This window comes from Agelaius tricolor, unplaced genomic scaffold (assembly GCF_023055355.1).
Source record: "Agelaius tricolor isolate 1412-34295 unplaced genomic scaffold, bAgeTri1.0.p SCAF_49, whole genome shotgun sequence".
NCBI classification, from domain to species: domain Eukaryota; kingdom Metazoa; phylum Chordata; class Aves; order Passeriformes; family Icteridae; genus Agelaius; species Agelaius tricolor.
Window position 1 is genome coordinate 341,346 of NW_027269309.1, and position 18,996 is coordinate 360,341.

At 47.8% G+C, this 18,996-nt stretch overlaps 1 protein-coding gene across 2 annotated transcripts in view; it reads left to right on the top strand.

Moving 5' to 3' along the window:
- MMP24 (matrix metallopeptidase 24) overlaps positions 1–18,289 on the top strand; it is a 42,658-nt gene extending 24,369 nt beyond the window's left edge. For both annotated transcript variants that reach the window (XM_071455476.1, XM_071455477.1), the window contains 5 exons: positions 3,170–3,331; positions 11,678–11,892; positions 13,179–13,317; positions 14,227–14,493; positions 15,772–18,289. In XM_071455476.1, coding sequence (XP_071311577.1) covers positions 3,170–3,331; positions 11,678–11,892; positions 13,179–13,317; positions 14,227–14,493; positions 15,772–16,109 — 1,121 coding nt within the window. In that variant the 3' untranslated portion in view covers positions 16,110–18,289. The remainder of the gene's footprint in view (positions 1–3,169; positions 3,332–11,677; positions 11,893–13,178; positions 13,318–14,226; positions 14,494–15,771) is intronic.
- Positions 18,290–18,996: the final 707 nt, after the last annotated feature.

An 18,996-nucleotide genomic window follows, 5' to 3' on the forward strand; every position in this document is an offset into this window, starting at 1 on the left:
ATCTGCTGGACCTGACAGCTGAAGCAATGTGGGTAGTGTGAAGATCAGTTGCATCCTGGGCTGCAGTAACTGCAAGATGGACGAGTTCAGGATTTGTGTCAGAGGAGTTGCATGAGATCAGTGCTGACTAATACCTTGATGAAATGACATCAGTGATGCAGCAGAGTGCACATTCAGTGAGTTTGAAGATTGTCACTGTCATATTTTCTGAAAAATCCCTTCGCCAGGATTTCTTCTCATGGGAAGCTGAGAAGCCTCAGAGAAAAAGAAAAACAATATTAACTCATTTGCTTCTCCTGTGTTTGCTGTTTGGAATGTGGTTTGGAGATTGTTTATCCCACAAGTGAATTGTTTTGACTTAATGAGCAATCATGGTCCAGCTGTGTTGGGACTCTGTAGAGTCAGGTTTTTTCATTAGTATCTTCTTAAACCTTCTGTAAGTATCCTTTCTCTATTCTTTAGTATAGTTTAGTATAGCATTCTTTAATATAATATCATAAAATAATAAATTAGCCTTCTAAGAACATGGAGTCATTCATCACTTCCTTCCTGCGACGGAGGACCCCAGAAACTACCAGAGAAGATGACAGGAAATTTGGAGGAGTGTTTGATAACACTGCCCAGTGATGCTGTTGTTCAGAGACCTCAAGAGGCTGGAGGAACAGCCTGACAGGAGCCATGGGAAGGTGAGGAAGGGGAAATGCACAGCCCTGCCCCTGGACTGTTGGTGGCCCAGGGACTGGAAGCAACTTTGCAGAGAAGGACCTGGGGCTCCTGGTTGGCAGCAAGTTGAACATGAGTCATGAGCAAGGAGATGATCCTACCTTTCCACCTGGAGTGCCCTGTGCATGGCTCCACAGTATGAGAAACTTGACATTCAAACCTGACCAGACAATTGACTTTACCTGAGCTTGCTTGAGCTGGGCATTGGACCAGACAATCTCCAGAGGTGCCTTCCAGCCTCAACCATCCTGTGAGTCTGTGGGCTTAATTTTCCACCTGTAAAGGGGCTGGCATTTACTTTGGGCAGAAACAAATGATTGAAAGCTATTTTAAACTAATTTAACTTAAGATAGTGTCTGATCTTATGCTCCTGGTGAAGGATTAGCTCATAGAGTCAAGTCACATCCATAGATTTATATGTAGAGTTACACAGAGACACGTTCTAGATCTGCTGGCAGCACCAATACTGCGGGTACTTTAGCAAGGAGGAAAATGCCACCAAGGGAAGGTGAGGGAAGATGTCCCTGAGCACAGGCACAGACTGTGAGCCTGTGCTGAGCAGGGTCTCATGAGGTCAGCTCTGTACTGAGTGACCTTTACTGTGGACTTCCACGTGTGAGTAGTTGTGGTAGCAGTGAAAATTATGCTTTCATTGGCATTTAGCTGATACAGGAGACTAAGTCCATTCAATTTTGCAAAAGGACATTGATTCTCTGAATCCCATTTGGAATCTGGGTCATCTTCTAAGCCTGAGTGTTTTTGAAAACCTGTGAAGAATGATCAGTCCTCCGAACTTTACCATAAAACTATTTCATGGATTTTGTACTGTGCTGTTGGGCATTGTATTAACCTGTTCTGCACACACCAGAGTTTTCAGCAACAGATGAGAAAAAATTACTAAGTAGGTATTTATTTGAATTTCCCAAATACAGAAATTCTAAAATTTTCCATAAATATGTGGCTAAATTTTAGGCTTTATATTTTTGGACAATTGTATTTGAAAATTTATTTGAAATGCATTTGTATATTTTAACATGTCTTGCATATTCAGATGCTTTCACCATCCGACTCAAATGTTTAGAGCATTTAACCATTTTGGGGTGGTATGTGTGGCTGGGGGAGCACTGTTTGGTACTGACTTCAGGTATCTTCAGATGCTGGCAAAGCTCCCTGCTGAGGAGGCTCACAGACTCACTGTTACCCATAAAAACATGCTTTGTCATGTTTTTATGGGTAACAGTGAAGCAGTAGCTATTTTAAAAGTGGGGATGGTTCTGTGTGAGTCACTGTTGCAACTCCTGTCTCAGGTAGAGCTCAGCACAGAACTGAGCTTCGTTCAGCTGGAGGCCTGAGGAAGCTCATTGGAGACACTGACAACTGATTGCAAATGTCTGATTGCAAGTGCTCTTGGTTTCTGCCTTGCCATAAAAACCCAAAACCAGAGGAGCCCAAATTCAGGCAGAATTGACAGCTCAGACATTTTACTGCCGTGAGGAGACCCTTACATCCGTCCTTGTTGGCTGTGTCTTCATCCCTACATAGCACTGCCTGGGCCACTTTCCAGTGCCCTTATGGAGTAGGACCTCCAGGGACCACTCTAGATCAAAGGGATGAGGGTCCCAGGCCCGTGGGACTGAAGAGGAATGTGTGCCTGTAGAGTTGAAGGTACCCCTACTTGGCACTGCTCCCAGCTTCTGCCCCAGACAGGGCTCCTCAGCCCTTCTTCCTCCTGCCAGGAAGAGTCCTGACCCTTCTTTCCTCCTTCTTCCTTCTGTCTCCTGCCACTGGGATCCAACCCAACCTTTTCCCTGTGTGGGAGTGGGGCAGGATGGAGCTGCCTGTGCTCAGCTCCTGCACACATGGCAGTGCCAGGGGTCTAGCAGAGTAAAAGCCCTTGCTGGAGGAGATGGAGCTGCCCATGAGGGACAGTGGGTATTACCCTGGTCTTCTCTGTCCTTCTTCCTGCCTTGCCAGGTGCCTGCAGACCTCCCCTACCATTTGTTGGTCCAGAGCTGGTCAGAGAATGGCACCAGAGGACCCAGAGGGGGCACAAAGCACTCACCCCACCACTGATTGGCAGACTGTCCGTGCTCTCACCTCTCCTGGCAGCACTCTGATAAGGTGCCAGTGGTGTCAGTGACCATTTTGTTGGCTATTTTCTGTAAACTCTCTACAAAGGAGTCTACAGTCACTATCCTTTCACTCCAGGCACTGCCTGTTTTACCTGCTCTGGGGCTGGCAGCCTCTGGCCCATTCTTTGACAATGGCTAAAGGCTGTGCAGGCTTTTGGGAATAAACCCATCTCCGGGAGCTGACCCTGCCACTGTGACCTGCTGTGCAGTAGGAGAGCAAAGCATTTGCTTCTGGCTTTATGGGCAAGAGGGGCTTGGGATGGGCTGAGGCCATGGCTGTGTGGTGCTGACCTGGCTGTGCCTTCCCCCCACAGGGAATGATCTTTTCCTGGTTGCTGTCCACGAGCTGGGGCACGCGCTGGGGCTGGAGCACTCCAATGATCCCAGTGCTATCATGGCTCCTTTCTACCAGTACATGGAGACACACAACTTCAAACTGCCCCAGGATGACCTCCAAGGAATTCAGAAAATCTATGGTGAGCAACCCTACCTACTTCTTTACTTACACCAGCTTTGAGCCTAGGGAGTGCTTTGCAATTCCCCTCCGCGTGCTGCAGATGGGGGCTGCATTTCCTGCCAGAGCTGAGTGGGGAACTGCTTAAAGCCCTTCATCCAGGACTAAGTGCCAGGTGACTGCACAAGCCAGGATAACCAAACCTCTGTGATCCCTCTGCTGCTCCCTCCCTCACTGTGTCCCCAAATCAAGGAGTACTGCAGAGGCTTTGCTGTACCCAAAGTTTGTCCATTAGGAACAACCAGTGCAAATACAGGAAAAGAATGCAAAGAGCCTGGAACATCAAGGAAAGGTAAAAAGTATTTTTACTCTTCTTTTTTTCTCATTATTTATCAGGTAAGGGAAAGAAAGTTTGGATCTGCTTAGGGAACACTTTGCTTCTTTTAATCTCCAGCTGAACATGTTGTACAGCATGTGCCACAAAGATAATGGGCTCAAGGGAAATAGAAAAGGGGCAGAGAGGTTATGGGAGAAGACCTAGAGGCTGCATGTGATGTGGTGCCATGTGATGGGATCATGGATACCAGGGTGTGAGGACAGGAATTCACAGAATTATTAGCTGAAGGAGACTCTGAGAGCAAAGAGAAATCCAGGTTTTAGGACCACAAGGGGTGACTGAGACTAATGGCCAGTCTGTGGCAACCTGTGATAAATAGGTTTCATCAAACAACCCTGATTTCATTCTTAGTGGAAAGTACAACTTTGACAGAGAGGTTACCTAATAAATGCAGCACAGAGCAGTTGTGCTGTGTAACTGTGCAGCTGGAGTCAAACATTAGCTCCCAGAAGCAGCAGAGCAGATATGGTATGAATTAAAGGTGAGAAAAAATACTTGTAAGATGGTGGTCACTGGGAAAGCTGGTGTTTCTCAGGGCTTGCTGCAGAGATTGGTGGCAGGCCTGACACTCAATGTTTCTGCCCATGGTCTGCCAGTGAATTTGAAATTGCTGCTAATAAAATGTGTGCCAAGACCTGTGAGACTCTAAAGTAGCATAGCAAGAATTTCGATGTCTAAATTGCATCTCAGCTGTTTGAGTCAAATTTGGTGTTTGTTTTTTGTGACTGGATTGAGATTCATTGTTTAAGTGCAGATGTCTGGAAAAGTCTTTTTCTGGGCTAATTTCTCTGACTTGTGAGGGCAATGGGGAAAACCAGGCATTTGTAGAGAGCAGTCCAGCCTCACTGTGAGGCATATATCCAAGAAAGGTCCTACATCTAAAATAAGATGACTTAAAATACACCCAGGGGAACTATCTCATCTCATTGCTGCATCTTCTTATTGATCATTACCAGGTGAAGTTGCATGTTAATTGTCCCGTGGTATTGTTTAATTATGAATACTTTAACACAGTTTAACGTAGTTACTCTAGTGTTCAGGATAGCAGAGACTTTGGAGGGTTTTGAAATAAAGTGCTGGGGTAGTCAGTGTTAAACTTTCATTAAGTAATAGATCTATAAGTGTTAATTTTTGAAAGCTGCCAAAATGCCATTATGCTGTTTCTATTTTGAAATGTTGATTTAGTTCCTGTGAACTTTGATTAATCAGAAAGAAAAAAACCTGTAATTTATTGCAGACAGTGGAAGTACAATCAAGAAAAAATGACTGGTTTCTCTGTTTTCAGACATGCTTTTGGAAAGGGAGCAGATAAGGAGCTGACAGCCTTCCTGCTTCACTTCTGGGATTCAAACCAAGATCAGCAGGGGCTGAGCTGGGACCAGCACTCCCCAGAATGGGGCTCTGAGGCCCTCGAGCTGGAATGGGCTGGGGGTGGTGTTAGGGGTTGTAGAGGGAACTCATCCTGTGGGGAGAAGAAGGAGCAGCTTCTGCAGCAGGAGCTTTCCTTCCCCAGGTAGAGATTTCAGCCCTTGGTACAGAGTTACAGTCCAAAAAACAAAGTTGAATTTAAAATTAGGTTTTACACTTATGGTTCACAAACAAATTATGGAAAATGTGATGTTTCTCCCTGGAACTAATGGTGAAAGAACAGAACCCTTCATCTGATTTCAAAACTGAGAAATATCCTTCTTGTAGCCTGCTGAAGAATCCTTCTTGTAGCTTTAGCAGGAACATTCAACTAATGTATTTTATTTCCACAGTGCCACTCTGCTTTGTTGTGCCTTGGGAATACCAAAAGCCCATCTACCAGAGAACCTCTCCAAAAACCAAAATCTCCTGCTTTCCTGCTGCTTTGACATTCTCTACAACAGCAGCATGTGCTCAATATGTATTATTTAGTAACCTACTCTGCAAAGTCAAACACAGAGCCGCTGTCTTGCCTGTAGGGTCCTTTTAAAAAATAGTTATAATCAAAACTTCCAATTTTTAATTCCACTGAAGTTGCTAGAACAAAGAACAGAGGCTCTACTAAAGCTGAAGTCCATTTTGTTGCCTTTTGAGAATGATGCATTTCAAATGTGGTTTATATTGTGTGTGTGTTTATCCATTAGAAAAGAAACATGTCCAGATCTGTCATATAATGACTTGTTGAATTTTTAATTTATTTTCTGCTGAATTTATTTCAAAACTCACCCTCAGAGACAGTAGGTGATGTGAGCTCTTGTTTGTGCTTCATGCTGGATAAGTATAAGGTCAATGTTTAAAACATTACTTCCATTTTGAGTTACTGAGGGCAAGGCCAGCTGTAACACCAGTCAGCAACATTCCCATCTCCTGAGAGCTGCTTCCTGCAGCACATTCCTTGATAAAACAAGGAAATAGCAGGGCTCTACTTTATGTGTGTTTTTCAGAAGGGTTTCCCCCTCTGTATTTATGTGCCTGTGTCACAAGTGACATGCCCAGGAAGGAGTTAAACTGGAAGTGACACCAGTTTGCAGGTCCCCTGGATGTCCTGCTGAGCTGCCTCTTAGCTTTGCTGGCGCTGGGGCTGCAGGTGGAGAGGGGAGAGCGGCTCAGCTGTGGCTGTGTCACAGAGCTGGTCACTCTGCAGCCCTGGCCCCCTGTCCTGACAGGAGGAGCTCAGGCTTCTCCCAGGTAACAGCTGACAGGACAAAAGGAAACAGCCTCAGGTTGTGTCAGGGGAGTTTTAGGCTGGGTATTAGGGAGAATTTCTTCACTAGGAGGGTGGTCAGGTGTGGTATTCACAAGCCCTCTGAACAGAGGGATGCTGTGAGACAAGCAGAGAAGAAGGAAAACACAATTCTTACCATTTGCTGTGCCTGTGTTGTGCTAAAGTAGAATGCAATATGGAGATTGTTTACCCAGAGTGAGGGTGTTTTGTTCCCTTGGCCTATCAGGGCCAGGTGTGTGTGTGTGGGACTGTCATGGGACAGCACCAGAGAATCAGAGATGAGTGCAGTTCTGTGCAGGTGTGAGCAAGAGTGAGTGCAGGGCAGATTCAGTTTAGATACAATGTACATAGTATAGTATAATAAAGTAATTCTTTAGCCTTCTGATGATGGAGTCAGATGCATCATTCTCTCTCCCCTTTGTCGGAGTCGCCTTTGATTTACAATAGTCAGGCATGGGAACAGCTGCCCAGGGCAGTGGTGGAGTCACATCCCATTCAGAAAATGTGTGGATGTGGCACTTGGTGACATGGTTTGGTGGTGGGCTTGGCAGTGCTGGGTTAAGGGTTGGACTTGATCACCTCAGAGGGCTTTTCCAACCTGAATGATCCTGTGATTCCATGATTCTTCACATCCTGCTCTCTGTACTGGTCTGCAGTGGGTGATGAGGCAGCCTCCCATGGGAGTGGCTCCTGTGGCCCTGTCTGAGGGCTTGACCTGAGGTACAGGGAAAGCTCATGTGCACAGGGCTGGTTGGCCAGGCCAGCCTTCCAGGGCCTGTCAGAGCCTGAGGTCACAAAGGGGAGGTCTCCTAATCACTCAAAGGTAGACCTGGCCATTAACCCTGGAGACAGCCTCAAAGATCTGGGACATCCCAAACCTCACTGAGGAACTCTCAGCCTCACACATCTTCAGGAGAAGAGATCCCAGTCATGGCACATGCTGCACCCCTGAGGGCTGAGGTCCAGAGTGGGCATGAAACCACTCCAGGCCCTGGCTGAGGAACTGGACAGCACCAGCTCTGACATCCAGGAACAGGAGATCAGCAGGGCACAGTGTCCGTGAGCAGCCAGGGCCTTCTGCCGGCCTCACCCCCTCCGTGCAGCACTTCCATCACCTCCCCCCCTTTTCCAGTAGCAGCCATGGAGATTCTTGTAACCTACAAACCCTTGTGACCATCCCAGGGCACTTGTGAGCTGCACCCATGTGTGAGATGGCTTGTGAGGGAACAGCAGAAAGACCTGGTGGAGAATTTCCATGTGGTGACACTGCACTGTGAGTGGGACCATCAGAACAAGCTTTGCTGTCATGTGGGACCTGGAAATGTTCTCTGAAAATGTCCTCTTGGACATGGGGAGGAAACAGCATAACATCCAAGACCTCATCTGTAGAAGCTGCAGGATTTGGGACTTGTGGATCTGTGCCCCTGGTCCTGTGTTCGTAGGAGGAGAGAAGAAGGAAAATGCTTGGCAGCCAGGAATCTGGAGGGATGTGCCCTGGTGCCACATTTCTGGCACATTGCAGAGATACCAGACACCCTCTCTATGTTGCATCACTTCATTTGCACCTTTCCTCCTGTCCACAGACTCTGTTGGACCCAGCAGGAAACACCAGACTCCACCTCTGGTGCATCCACAGAGCCTCACCTGCTGAATGCCAGATCTTCGTTCCCACTCCTCTGAAACACAGGGAGCAACTGCCTGGTTCCCAGTGCTGTCCTTGGGCTCCACCTGGGCGACTCTTCCAAAGGGGAGGCTGAGAGGGAGCCCATCTCTCTTGGGAGGTTTCTCAGCTGATGGAAAAACACTGGTGTGTGTTATGGCTGGGCAGAAAATACTTTTCTCATCCTACAGATTCTTCTGAGTATAGAAAAATGTTCTGTTTTTCTGTGGAGCAGATGTCAGGCTTCTGAAAGCTTTTCCAGAAGGAAACTGGAGCATCTTGCAGAGCCCTAAGCTCTCATCATTTGCCTATCTAAGCCTGGGAATTTCTGACCCAGTTTTCTGGCACCCAAAGCAGAGAACCCAAGTGCAAGGTGGATCACCTCGTTCCAGAGCCCAGGAAAGCATTCCTTTGGCTTAGAGCAAGGATGTCTGCTCTGGACTATTGTCTCCCAGGTGAATGCTCTGTCACCTGGGTGCCAGCCGTCATTCAGAGGAGAATGTCTGTGTGAGAAGGGCTTGAGAAACCCTTCCTGCCACCCAGTGATGTTCATGGGGCCTTGACTGTCCACTCCTTGTTCTGTGGGTGCTGGGGCTTGTTCTGCACTGTGGCATGGTCCCAGGCTAACTGGCACCTCTTAACTCACTTCAGCCCTGAAGGCTGAACCCAGAAGTGCAAAGTGCTCTGTGGGTGAATTTGTCAAGTGACAGGGAGTCCTCCCTGCACTTGGAGTTCTGTGGACAATCTCTGGCCCCTGAGGTAGCTTGTTGGCAGCTACATCATGTAGTGTGAACAGGGGCCTCTCTGCACTGCCCTGGAGCCTGCAGAGCAGCTCCAGGTAGTTTCTCTTGCTCTCCCTGGCTCCCTTGGATCATAGGCTTTGTTTGGAAGAAGGCTGAGGAGCCTTGCCTGTGTCCCTGGACAGCTGCAGAAATACACTGGCAGCTCAGCTTTTTCAAACCAAAACCTCCCTTGAGTTATTCAAACCATAACAGTAGTTTGGAGAATAGTTTTCTTCTCAGAGTGAAGATTAATAAGACAAGGACAGGCCTTTGTTTGCAAGTGGTTCTCTCCCTTGAGCTGACCCAAAGCCTCCTCTGTGCTGGCAGGCTTGGGGAGCTGCTGGCTGGGACTGGCTGAGCCAGGCAGGTGCTGAGCCTCCAGGCAGGTGCTGTGCAGTTGAGGGAACACTCTGTCAATAGCCAGGAGGACAGTACAATTATATTTTGTCCTCAACTATCGACACAGTGGCTCCTAAATGCCTCCTCTCTCTGTGTTATCTTCACAGGTCACCTTGGTATTCAGATGGGCTGCAACAGAGGAAGCATGAAGGGAGGAGGCTAAGTGCCAGTGGTGGAAGTCACACTCTAAAGGTGATCTGCTGTGACCCAAAAGCTTTCTGACATTCTTTGCCTTGCTTCTGATAGAGAGGAAGAAACTCTTCTTCTCCACACAGTGTCTGTAGAGTCCCAGCAAGCTGCTTCCCTCCAGAACGGAGGTTTCCAGCTCCAGGAGATTTCTTACCTGCTTCCCTTGGGGAAGTGGCTGCAGGATCAGTCCCAGGGATGGACTTGGCTCTGGTGCTGGGATCACACATGATAACTAGGTGACTGTGTTCAGGCCCATTTGCAGTCCCATGCAATAACCACTCTCAGATTTTTCTAATTAGATACTTCTCCTCTATTTGAGTCTTTAAAGCTGCTCAGAAGTGTGGTGGCAGAGGATGTGGTTTGTGTGCTCTGCTGCCTGCTCAGGCTGGTGGATGTGATCAGTCTCTGCATTAATTACCACAGTGCCAGCCCATCTTAAGTGGCTCTTTGTTCACACACTCAGGTGAACCTGTTCCATCCAGCCTTGAGCTGTTTTGGAGGCAGGTTACTGTGATGGAGTCTGGAAATAGGAATGACCAGTGGCCTTTCCCAATGGATGGGGTCTGCTCATTCTGCTTTTGTGCCAGGTTGGACTCTGCAGTGCCTCCCTTATGAGGGAGCACCTTCTCTACAATGGACAGGCTGTGCTTCTGCTTCCCATCCCCATAGCTGTACACCAAATTCTGCCTGAGTAGCACTTGAATCTGAGGATTTCCATGTTTTCAGTGTACTCCTCTGCTCTTCGCATGTGCACAGCTGCAGGATCACCTCCCACCCTAAGCCACACTCGGGGACTAAGTGGAGGCAGCAGCTAAAAATGAAAAGGCAGTCTAGAGAGACAAATCTTCAATCAGAATAAATTAGAAGGCCTAGGTTATGAAAACAAAAATGAGTGAAATGTAGCAAGGAAACATCCGTGGCAAGCAGAGAAGGACAGTAAGAGGAATATTTGAAGTGAAATGGCAAAGTCTGCATCCAAGCAGGTTGCAGACCACCTGCAGCATGTGTGGGAAGCCTTGCCAGGGCTGGTTTGGCCATGGCCAGCAGTGAGTACATACAGGGCCAGCTTCCCTTGGTGGACCTGACTTGAGATCTCTCTCCACTGATCTAGCAAACATTTTCCTTAAAGCAAATCCCTGGTTTATCTGAATCTTTGCTGCTTGGCATCATCCTGACCACGGTGTGTACAACTGCTTCTGCCATGCCAGTTCTTCAGTGGCATTTTAGGGCTAAGTAAAACCTTTACCTTGGTGCCCTGGGTTGCAGGTGCTGTGACTCTTCCAGGCTGTGAGGATGAGCCTTGTCCAGGGCCAGTGTTCACCTCCAGCTGGGATGCAGCACCTTGGCCCCAGTCTGTGACACTGAAACAGCACCCATGACAGCAGCCCCCACAGGTAGGGGTTTATCCTACAGGCTCAAAGTGAAATTGAAACCATGATCCTTGCAAATAAACCATCTTCACATCTCAAGCCCACTCAAATCCCTTGCTCTGGTGGCCTTCTGTTTATTGCCATCTTAACTCATGGCCTTCTCTGAGAAGCAACAAGAATCGTGACTCTCTGAGTGAGATTTGATCCAGATTTACCACTAACAGTTCATGAAAACATCCTATGGCAAGAGGCTGTTTAAGACCTCTGCTCCAGTCTATCTCACTTGTATTTTTATTTGTCTGGCCTTGTCAGATCCCAGAGCTGAGTTTGGGAAGGATGGAAAGGGAGAGCTGTGCTGGAGGTTGTCAGTTGAGTGGGGTGAGGTCCCTTGTCACAGCTGCTCGCCAGGGACAGCACAGGTTGGTCACTGCTGTATAATGAAGTGTTCCCTGCAGTTCTCCCTACAATGTAGCATTGGTTTTCACACCCTCTTTTTTTTTTCTCCTAGTTTTGCTTTGGTTTCTAGGGTTTTTTGTTGCCTTTTTTTATGGTCTACTAAACAGTTCTATTCAAGGGTTACCACCTTTCATTTCAGTTGGGAACATGACTGGTGTGGCTCTTTCTTCCTTTTAGCTCCAGCCTCCTTGGGAAGACCTACAAAAACATTCTGGCTCTTCTTCAGTTCTTATCACTTGTGTGTTTTGGGATAGTTTTCACATGTGGGTGCATCTTGTTCTGCTCCCTATTTCTAGGGAATGAGCTCTGCATCAGGAGTACATAAATCCCTGGCAGTGCTGTCCATCCAGCCTGGAGCCTTTTAAAGCTTACAGAAAAAACAAGCTTGTCCACTTTGCTAAATATTTTCCTTTTCACTTCTAGGTCCTCCTATAGAGCCCCTGGAGCCAACCAGGCCTTTACCAACTCTTCCTGTTCGCAGAATTCACTCCACTTCAGAAAGAAAACATGAGAGGCAGCCACGACCCCCCAGTCCTCCCCTGGGTGACAGGCCAGCCCTCCCTGGCTCCAAACCAAACATCTGTGATGGCAACTTTAACACTGTGGCTCTCTTTAGAGGAGAAATGTTTGTTTTCAAGGTACTGAGAATTCCCACTCACCCCTGAGTCTTCATTTTATTGCTGGAAAAGGTTACAGAAGTATTTGGTAGTGAGATTTGTCTGTGAAAATAGCTCTGTTCCTCTGAGGGTGATGACTGAGAAATATTGGAAGGAAGTGTGAGCAGATTGGTTCTGTAATATTTGGAAACAATGCCTGATGGGATTTACAGAATGCCCAGGCATCCTGTGCTCCAAAATGTGAACTGGGTGCATTGGCAGAGAATTCAGATGCCACCAAGCCTGAGAGGAGCCCCCTGTAAAGCCAGGAAGCAATACCAGTACCATGGGTAACCATTAGAGTGGGTTGGGTTGGGAGGGACATTAAAGATCACCTTGTCCCACCCCCTGCCATGGACAGGGACACCAGACCAAGCCCTGTCCAAGCTGGCCTGAAACACTTCCAGGGCTGGGGCAGCCACAGCTTCTCTGGGAGCAGGCCTCATTGTCTCAGAGGTGACCTCCATGGAACTGAGGCTCCGGGAGCACTCAGCCTACCTGGGGAGTTGGAGTCAACCTTTCTTGTAAACTACAGCCCTTGCTCAATAACCCATTAGAGTACCAACAGAATATGGACATCCATGATCCCATTCCCAAAATACCAGCGGTTTTATTTCTGCCCAATGGGTGTGAAGTGTGGAAAGGGACATATTGAAGGTTATTAAATGGACAAACCACATCAGTTGCAGAAGATTCCTGAAATGAAACTAGTTGAAGGTTGGGATGGTATCTTGGAGAAGTGTCAAAGCTTCTGTCCTGCTCATGCTCATCCCTGAGCATCCCCTGCAGCTTTAAGTAATGATAGAATATCTAAAGGGATATTTCATACCTCCTTTGTGCCTTTAAACCTTGTGTGTTTCACACAGTCACCAGGTGATGTTCAGGCTGTCTGGCTCTCCTGGGCTCCAGGAGCTAAGCTTCAGCTGAACCAGGACAAGCATGGCACCTCAGTGACAAAACTTGGAGAGGTCACAATGCTTACAGCTGTGGACTCGCTCCCCCCTGCTCCTTTCCCCTCTCCTTCTTTCCACCCTTTTTCACAGCCCCATCAATCAACATCTCCCCCTTTGTCCTGCCATCTTCCCGCCACAGCACTTCCCACACTGGAGACAGTGTTGGGCTGGGTTGGAGCTGTCACCTGAAGCAGGAATTGTATCTGTAATGGTTGTGGGGCCTAGGCAAGGATTAGCAGTGCTGGATGCTGGACCCAGCCAAGTCTGACTGCAGGACAAGAGTGCTCAGTCTCAAGAGGCTTCTGGTTTCCTCAGGATCGCTGGTTCTGGCGTCTGCGCAACAACCGCGTGCAGGAGGGGTACCCCATGCAGATTGAGCAGTTCTGGAAGGGCCTCCCTGCCAAGATCGACGCTGCCTATGAGCGCTCTGATGGCAAATTCGTTTTCTTCAAAGGTACAGTACAGTTCAGCACGAGCCAGACACTCCTGCCTCAGCTCAGGCTGCTTCTGTGGCATGAAAATGGGGAAAACAGATACGCTGCACCCTTGCCCTTTTCTGAGGGGGCACTTCAAGCAGCCGCTGATCCTTAAAATACAGTTCAGTGTGGGCTGGCCTTGCCAGGACCATCTCTGTATAGAGTTAATATCAATTAGGGGAAGTTGGCTTTCATGTGACAAGAAACAGCTCCTATTTCCCAGCAAGTGCCAGTGCTCTGCTTATCTCCTTGAACACCTTTTGCCAGGGCATTGAGCCCTCTCCAGGTGCAGGGCACTCCCAAACCTCATTTCTGGACAATTGTCTCCTAAAGAGACAAAATGACCAACCTTGTGCTGGGGCCCACTTTAGCTCCTTGTATGGTGGCAGTGCCTGAACAGGATCCTGTAACTTGAGAGCAAGTGGTGAGCAAGGAAGGGTGGCTGGAAAGCATGGCTGGTACAAAACCACAGTACCTGGGCTTCTGCATTTGTGTCTGCAGCTCCAGTACCTCACCTTTCTAAACTGTGCTAAAACTTGAGAGGCTCAGGGAAAGGCAACAGAAATGTGTGAAAAGCTTGGGCTGATCAACAGCTCAGCCTGAGCAAAGGATGGCAGACAGGGGATGAGACAAGTCTGAAATCATGACTGGCATGAGAAGGTAAATGAGAAAGAGCTGTTCAAGAGCTCTCCCAAAACAAGAGCTGAGAAGCAGCAGTTGAAATGAGGTTTCAGATTCAAAATGAAGCGGAGGAGCAGCTTTTTCACAGATTGCAGTTAAGCCTGGAAGCCCTCAAGATGCTGCAGTCCGCTGGTTGGTTTAGGTTCATATCAATCTGACTCCTAACAGGCCAATGTGTTTGTTGTTGTGTCCCCACTCACCTCTAGGAGATAAGTACTGGGTTTTTAAGGAGGTGACGGCAGAGCCAGGCTACCCTCACAGCCTGGTGGAGCTGGGGAGCTGCCTGCCCCGGGAGGGCATCGACACCGCGCTGCGCTGGGAGCCCGTGGGCAAAACCTACTTCTTCAAAGGGGACAGGTACTGGAGGTACAACGAGGACAAGAGAGCAACGGACCCAGGCTACCCCAAGCCCATCACCGTGTGGAGAGGAATCCCTCAGGCTCCTCAGGGGGCTTTCATCAGCAAGGAAGGCTGTATGTGTCTGCAGGCATTGCACCTGTTAGATCGGGAAGAGCTGGTCTGTGCTGGGAGCTGGGCGGTTGGATGTGGAGTGTTTTGAGTGTATCTGATCCAGGAATCAAGTCTCAGAAGCCCTGGGGTCACGTGGGCTTTGTGAGCAGCGGCAGTCTGAGATTCTTCCTGACCCTCATCCCAACCCACACACCTCCTCAGCTGCTAAACCACATTGTGACAATCCAGCTCTGTGGGAATGGGACTTTTTCTGCCACAACAGACTCTACACAACTTTTCCTGGGCCCTGGAAAGGTTCTGGGGGTGCTGGAACTTATATTTCCTCCTAATCTACCTGTAGTGAGCTCTGGCTCTCTGCTAAAGGCTCCAGCCTGTCTGATGTCAGTAGTTAACCTTGAAGTTATGCTCTGAGTAGGGGCTTGGAGCTCCAGAGGCTCCTTCCAACACATTTCTTTCTCTGATTTGAAGATTTCCTCCTCCAGTAAGGGAAAGAGCCAACAGAAGGGGTTTGTGCCATTGAGGCTGTGTTCAAATTTGGAGCTGTGGTGTGAGAGGAGGGCTGTGGGGCTGGGCCAGGCTGGAGGGATGGCAGTGAGAGTCAGCTAAGTTGGGGAACAGTGCAGGAGACCAACACTTTTCAGCACAGCTCCCTTCTCCTGTTCACTTTTTTTTCTAATAACTTGAGAGTCATTAGAAAATGGGTCATCTGGAGAGAGGGAGGTGCTTCAAACAACATGTAGCATAAAGCATCACCCTTTTATTAGCAGCAGAACAACACTGCTCCTTAACACAGGCCAAATCTTTGGGATTCTGTGGCAAAAGGATTCATCTTACTCAGCATTTGCTCCCTCAGGCTGAATGAACAGAAACAGGATGTTCTTCCAAACACTGTCATACCCAGGCACATGCTGGCACCCTGCAGAAGATATTAATCACTTAGCAATGATGAGCACATATTTACAAATGCCTTAGTTAAAAAATACCTCACTGCAGAACCCTTCCTTTAAAGATAGTAGGTTTTCTTTTTTAATTCCCGGCTTGTCTTGGCCAAGGGGAATGGTGTTCCATAGGCAATGTTGAACATGCTGGCCAGGGTTACAGCTTCTCCTTTAAATCCCACCTCCAAAACCACTTTCACTTTCCAATAGCTTGGGAATGTTGTGGATAAATGTGTTTTATTGACTTAGGTAGTGTCCATCTTCAGGCTCTCCTAATGTCCTCCCACAAGCACAGCTCACCAATGGGAAATAGTGAGAAATACTCTCTGTTTTGTCTCCTAGTTTACACCTACTTTTACAAAGGGAAGGAGTACTGGAAGTTCGATAACCAGAGGCTGAGTGTGGAGCCAGGCTACCCCAGGTCGATCCTCAAGGACTGGATGGGCTGTAACCAGAAGGAAGTTGAGCGGAGCAAGGACCGGCGCCTCCCGCACGACGACGTGGATATCATGGTGACAATAAATGACATGCCCAGCACTGTCAATGCCATCGCAGTGGTGATCCCCTGCATCCTGTCTCTGTGTATCCTTGTCCTGGTATACACAATCTTCCAGTTTAAAAACAAAGAGGTGCAGCAAAATGTTGTGTACTACAAAAGACCTGTCCAGGAATGGGTATGACACAGCCTGCTGCACATTTCAACTCATTGAGCTGATGAGGACTATGGACACACACAAAAAAGTGGAAAAAAATGCATTGAAAAGCCTACCAAACAAAACTACTTCAGTGACCTACAAGTTTTGGACACCCTGGGATGGAAATAAGCAGGAAAACTGGAAAAAATACAGGCAGGCAGCCTTGCAGTGTGGAGCCTCTTTCCTTTGTACTGCTTTGGTCACCTGCCAGCCGCGGTGCCATCCACCGGCTCGCTCTGCCAGCACCAGAGTCTTCGAGACAGGTTTCAACTGATCTGGGAAACTTCCTTCAGTTCCCTGCACCAGTGCTCCCTGTTAAACCCAGCATTCTCCAGTGTAGCTAAACCACCTCTGAACAGAACCATTTTTTTAATAGCTGTCTCATAAACGAATTAAGATCATGAAATCTATGAACAAGAACAATTTCAGTGTCATAAGCAGAAGACATTCTGATGCTGAATCATTCTAAAAAATCTTCTTAGTTTATTAAAAAATCCAGGGATCTACCTGGATACGATTTTCCAATACCTGCTGGTCAGATGTTTTGTACATTCATAACTAATCAATGCTGCCACTCAGCACAGTGCACGAGGAACCACCAAGCACTCAAAGAGGTACCAGAGTGCGGAGCAGAAGCTCAAGAAGCACCAAACCAGACACCTGGCAACATCAAGCCCTAGACTGGGACAATCTGAAGACAAAGTAATTGGGTCTTAAAAAACAACCAAACCAATCATGGTTTCTGTTTTGGGAGCCACTCATGAAAGAAATATTTAAATGTCATGTAAGTTGGTTTAAGCTCCCGCCAGCAAGAACCCAGGAACCAATGGTTACCAAAATATGGGGAATGGGTATAGACAGACTGCACTCTGCCCGTTCAGACGCTGGGAAAAGATGAGTTGTTGTTCCGTGGCATGTGTAACTAGATTGTGGAATTTGTATGTTGGGTTTCAGAAGAATGGAAATGTTTGTTTGGAGTGAGGTCGTCATTATATTTTGGTGAAATAATCAAGGTTCGGTAAGAATTAGGCCTGTTTATAAAACTAAATCTAACCCCTGTAGATGTTACAAATATTGTATGCCTTCAGAATTTGGGGGTTTGTTTTGCCCACTTCTTCACAGGCAAATATTTGGCAAGGACCAAAGGAAGCATGCCACACAGTAGAATGAGTTTACCATGTTTGACAGAGCCATAAAAATCAGGTAAAGGCAAGAAAAATACCTTAACTTTCAGCTAGTGACTTTCCACAGATCTCTTCCTACAACAGTAGCTTCTGCTTGTCCCTCTTACAGTTGTGAATGGTTCAGGACATTGTGCCCTAGCCACAAACTTTTGATTTTCATGTTGATGCTGATATTTTTACCATGTTGAATAAGAGTGGAAGAGCCTTTTGCAGTGCAGTGTAATGGTGAAGCCCAGCACTGTACAGAAGTGCCATCCATGTCAGCACAGGAATTGCTTTGCCCGCTCACCATGGGGAACAGGTGATTAACCTAAACCCCCTGCCTATAACTGAATTTTATTGAGTGCAATGAAGTGCAATGCACAGAATGTCCACTTAGTATAGAAAATTACAGCTTTGTAATGTCAGCTCTGAAAAAAACCCCCAAGGACAACAAACACACTAAAACTATTCCTAATTACAATGAGGAACAAAGCAGCAGAGAGATCGTTAGCATTTGGATTGCTGATTAGTGCTCAAATATTGCTCTGGTGAAGCAGGATAGACACTTAGATTCGTCTGGTGAAGCCCACTAGGACTGCATTAATATGTGGTCTCAAACTGTATTTTGTCCTTCATAACTGATTTCCATAGCCAAGCTGTTTATTGTGTTTAAACATAAACTATTACCAACATATTACAAAGTGAGAAGCTCGTAGATGCAAAACTTTGAACTGTAGTGACAAAACGTGCTAACGTCTCATGGTGAGTGAAGGAGTGCGAAGGACCAAAGGAAACCAGAGCTCCTGATCAGACAGCCCCACGCTACTCCGCGTTGCTCTGTGCACCAGAGGTGTGGTGGGACACACCACGGCCACCTGGCACCTCGGTCTCATCTGTACGCTGCCATCTCGCCGGGACTGCGACAGCCCAAACCTTTGAGCAACTTCCAACAGCCATCATTAAAAAAAAATTATTAAAAAAAAAAAAATTTACAACGGAGTGCAGTGTCTGGGTTTGTTTGTATTTTCTCCCCCTCACCCCAGTTAGGGTTTTGGGCTGCCCAAGGAAGGAGCTGATCGGGCAGCGCAGTGCCCTGTGCCTGGGGTGGCTGCAGCAAGGTGAGCTGCTGCCCTGGGCTGCCAAAACCCAGCCTCAGCTGCTGCTCCAGAGCCACAGAAATACCCCAGGACCTTTTCTACCTGCCCTGTGCCCCCTCCTGGGGCAGGTGTTACATATGGGAGTTTCCAGGGGGTGAGGTATTCCAGGGGGTGAGAACAGCCCTCTGCAGCCACGGGGGGCTGCAGGAGGGGAGGCAGCTTTCCTCCAGCACAATCCCATTCATTATCACCTCTGTTTTGCTAAGATCAGCCCATGGGCAGTCCTGGGGTAACTTGGATCTGGGCACAAACATGGGGTTTTTTGTGTAAGGGACAGTTCCCCACCCCTGAGCTCTTTGCTGGGATCCTACAGGAGCACTGGGCTCACTGCCCATCAGCCTGGCCAAAGCTCTCTGTGGGCAAGGGCTGCATTCCAGCTCCTGTCCAGAAATGCAGGACACATTGTTCCCACACGGGAGCAGGGATCAGCACTGCTAATTCGACTCTAACAAGCAAAAGGCTGTTTTGTGTTCCTGTGATCCTGCTCTGCAGCACGGGGATTTGGACAGCCCAGGGACCTTGGAACACCCTGGACAAGCTGCCAACCAC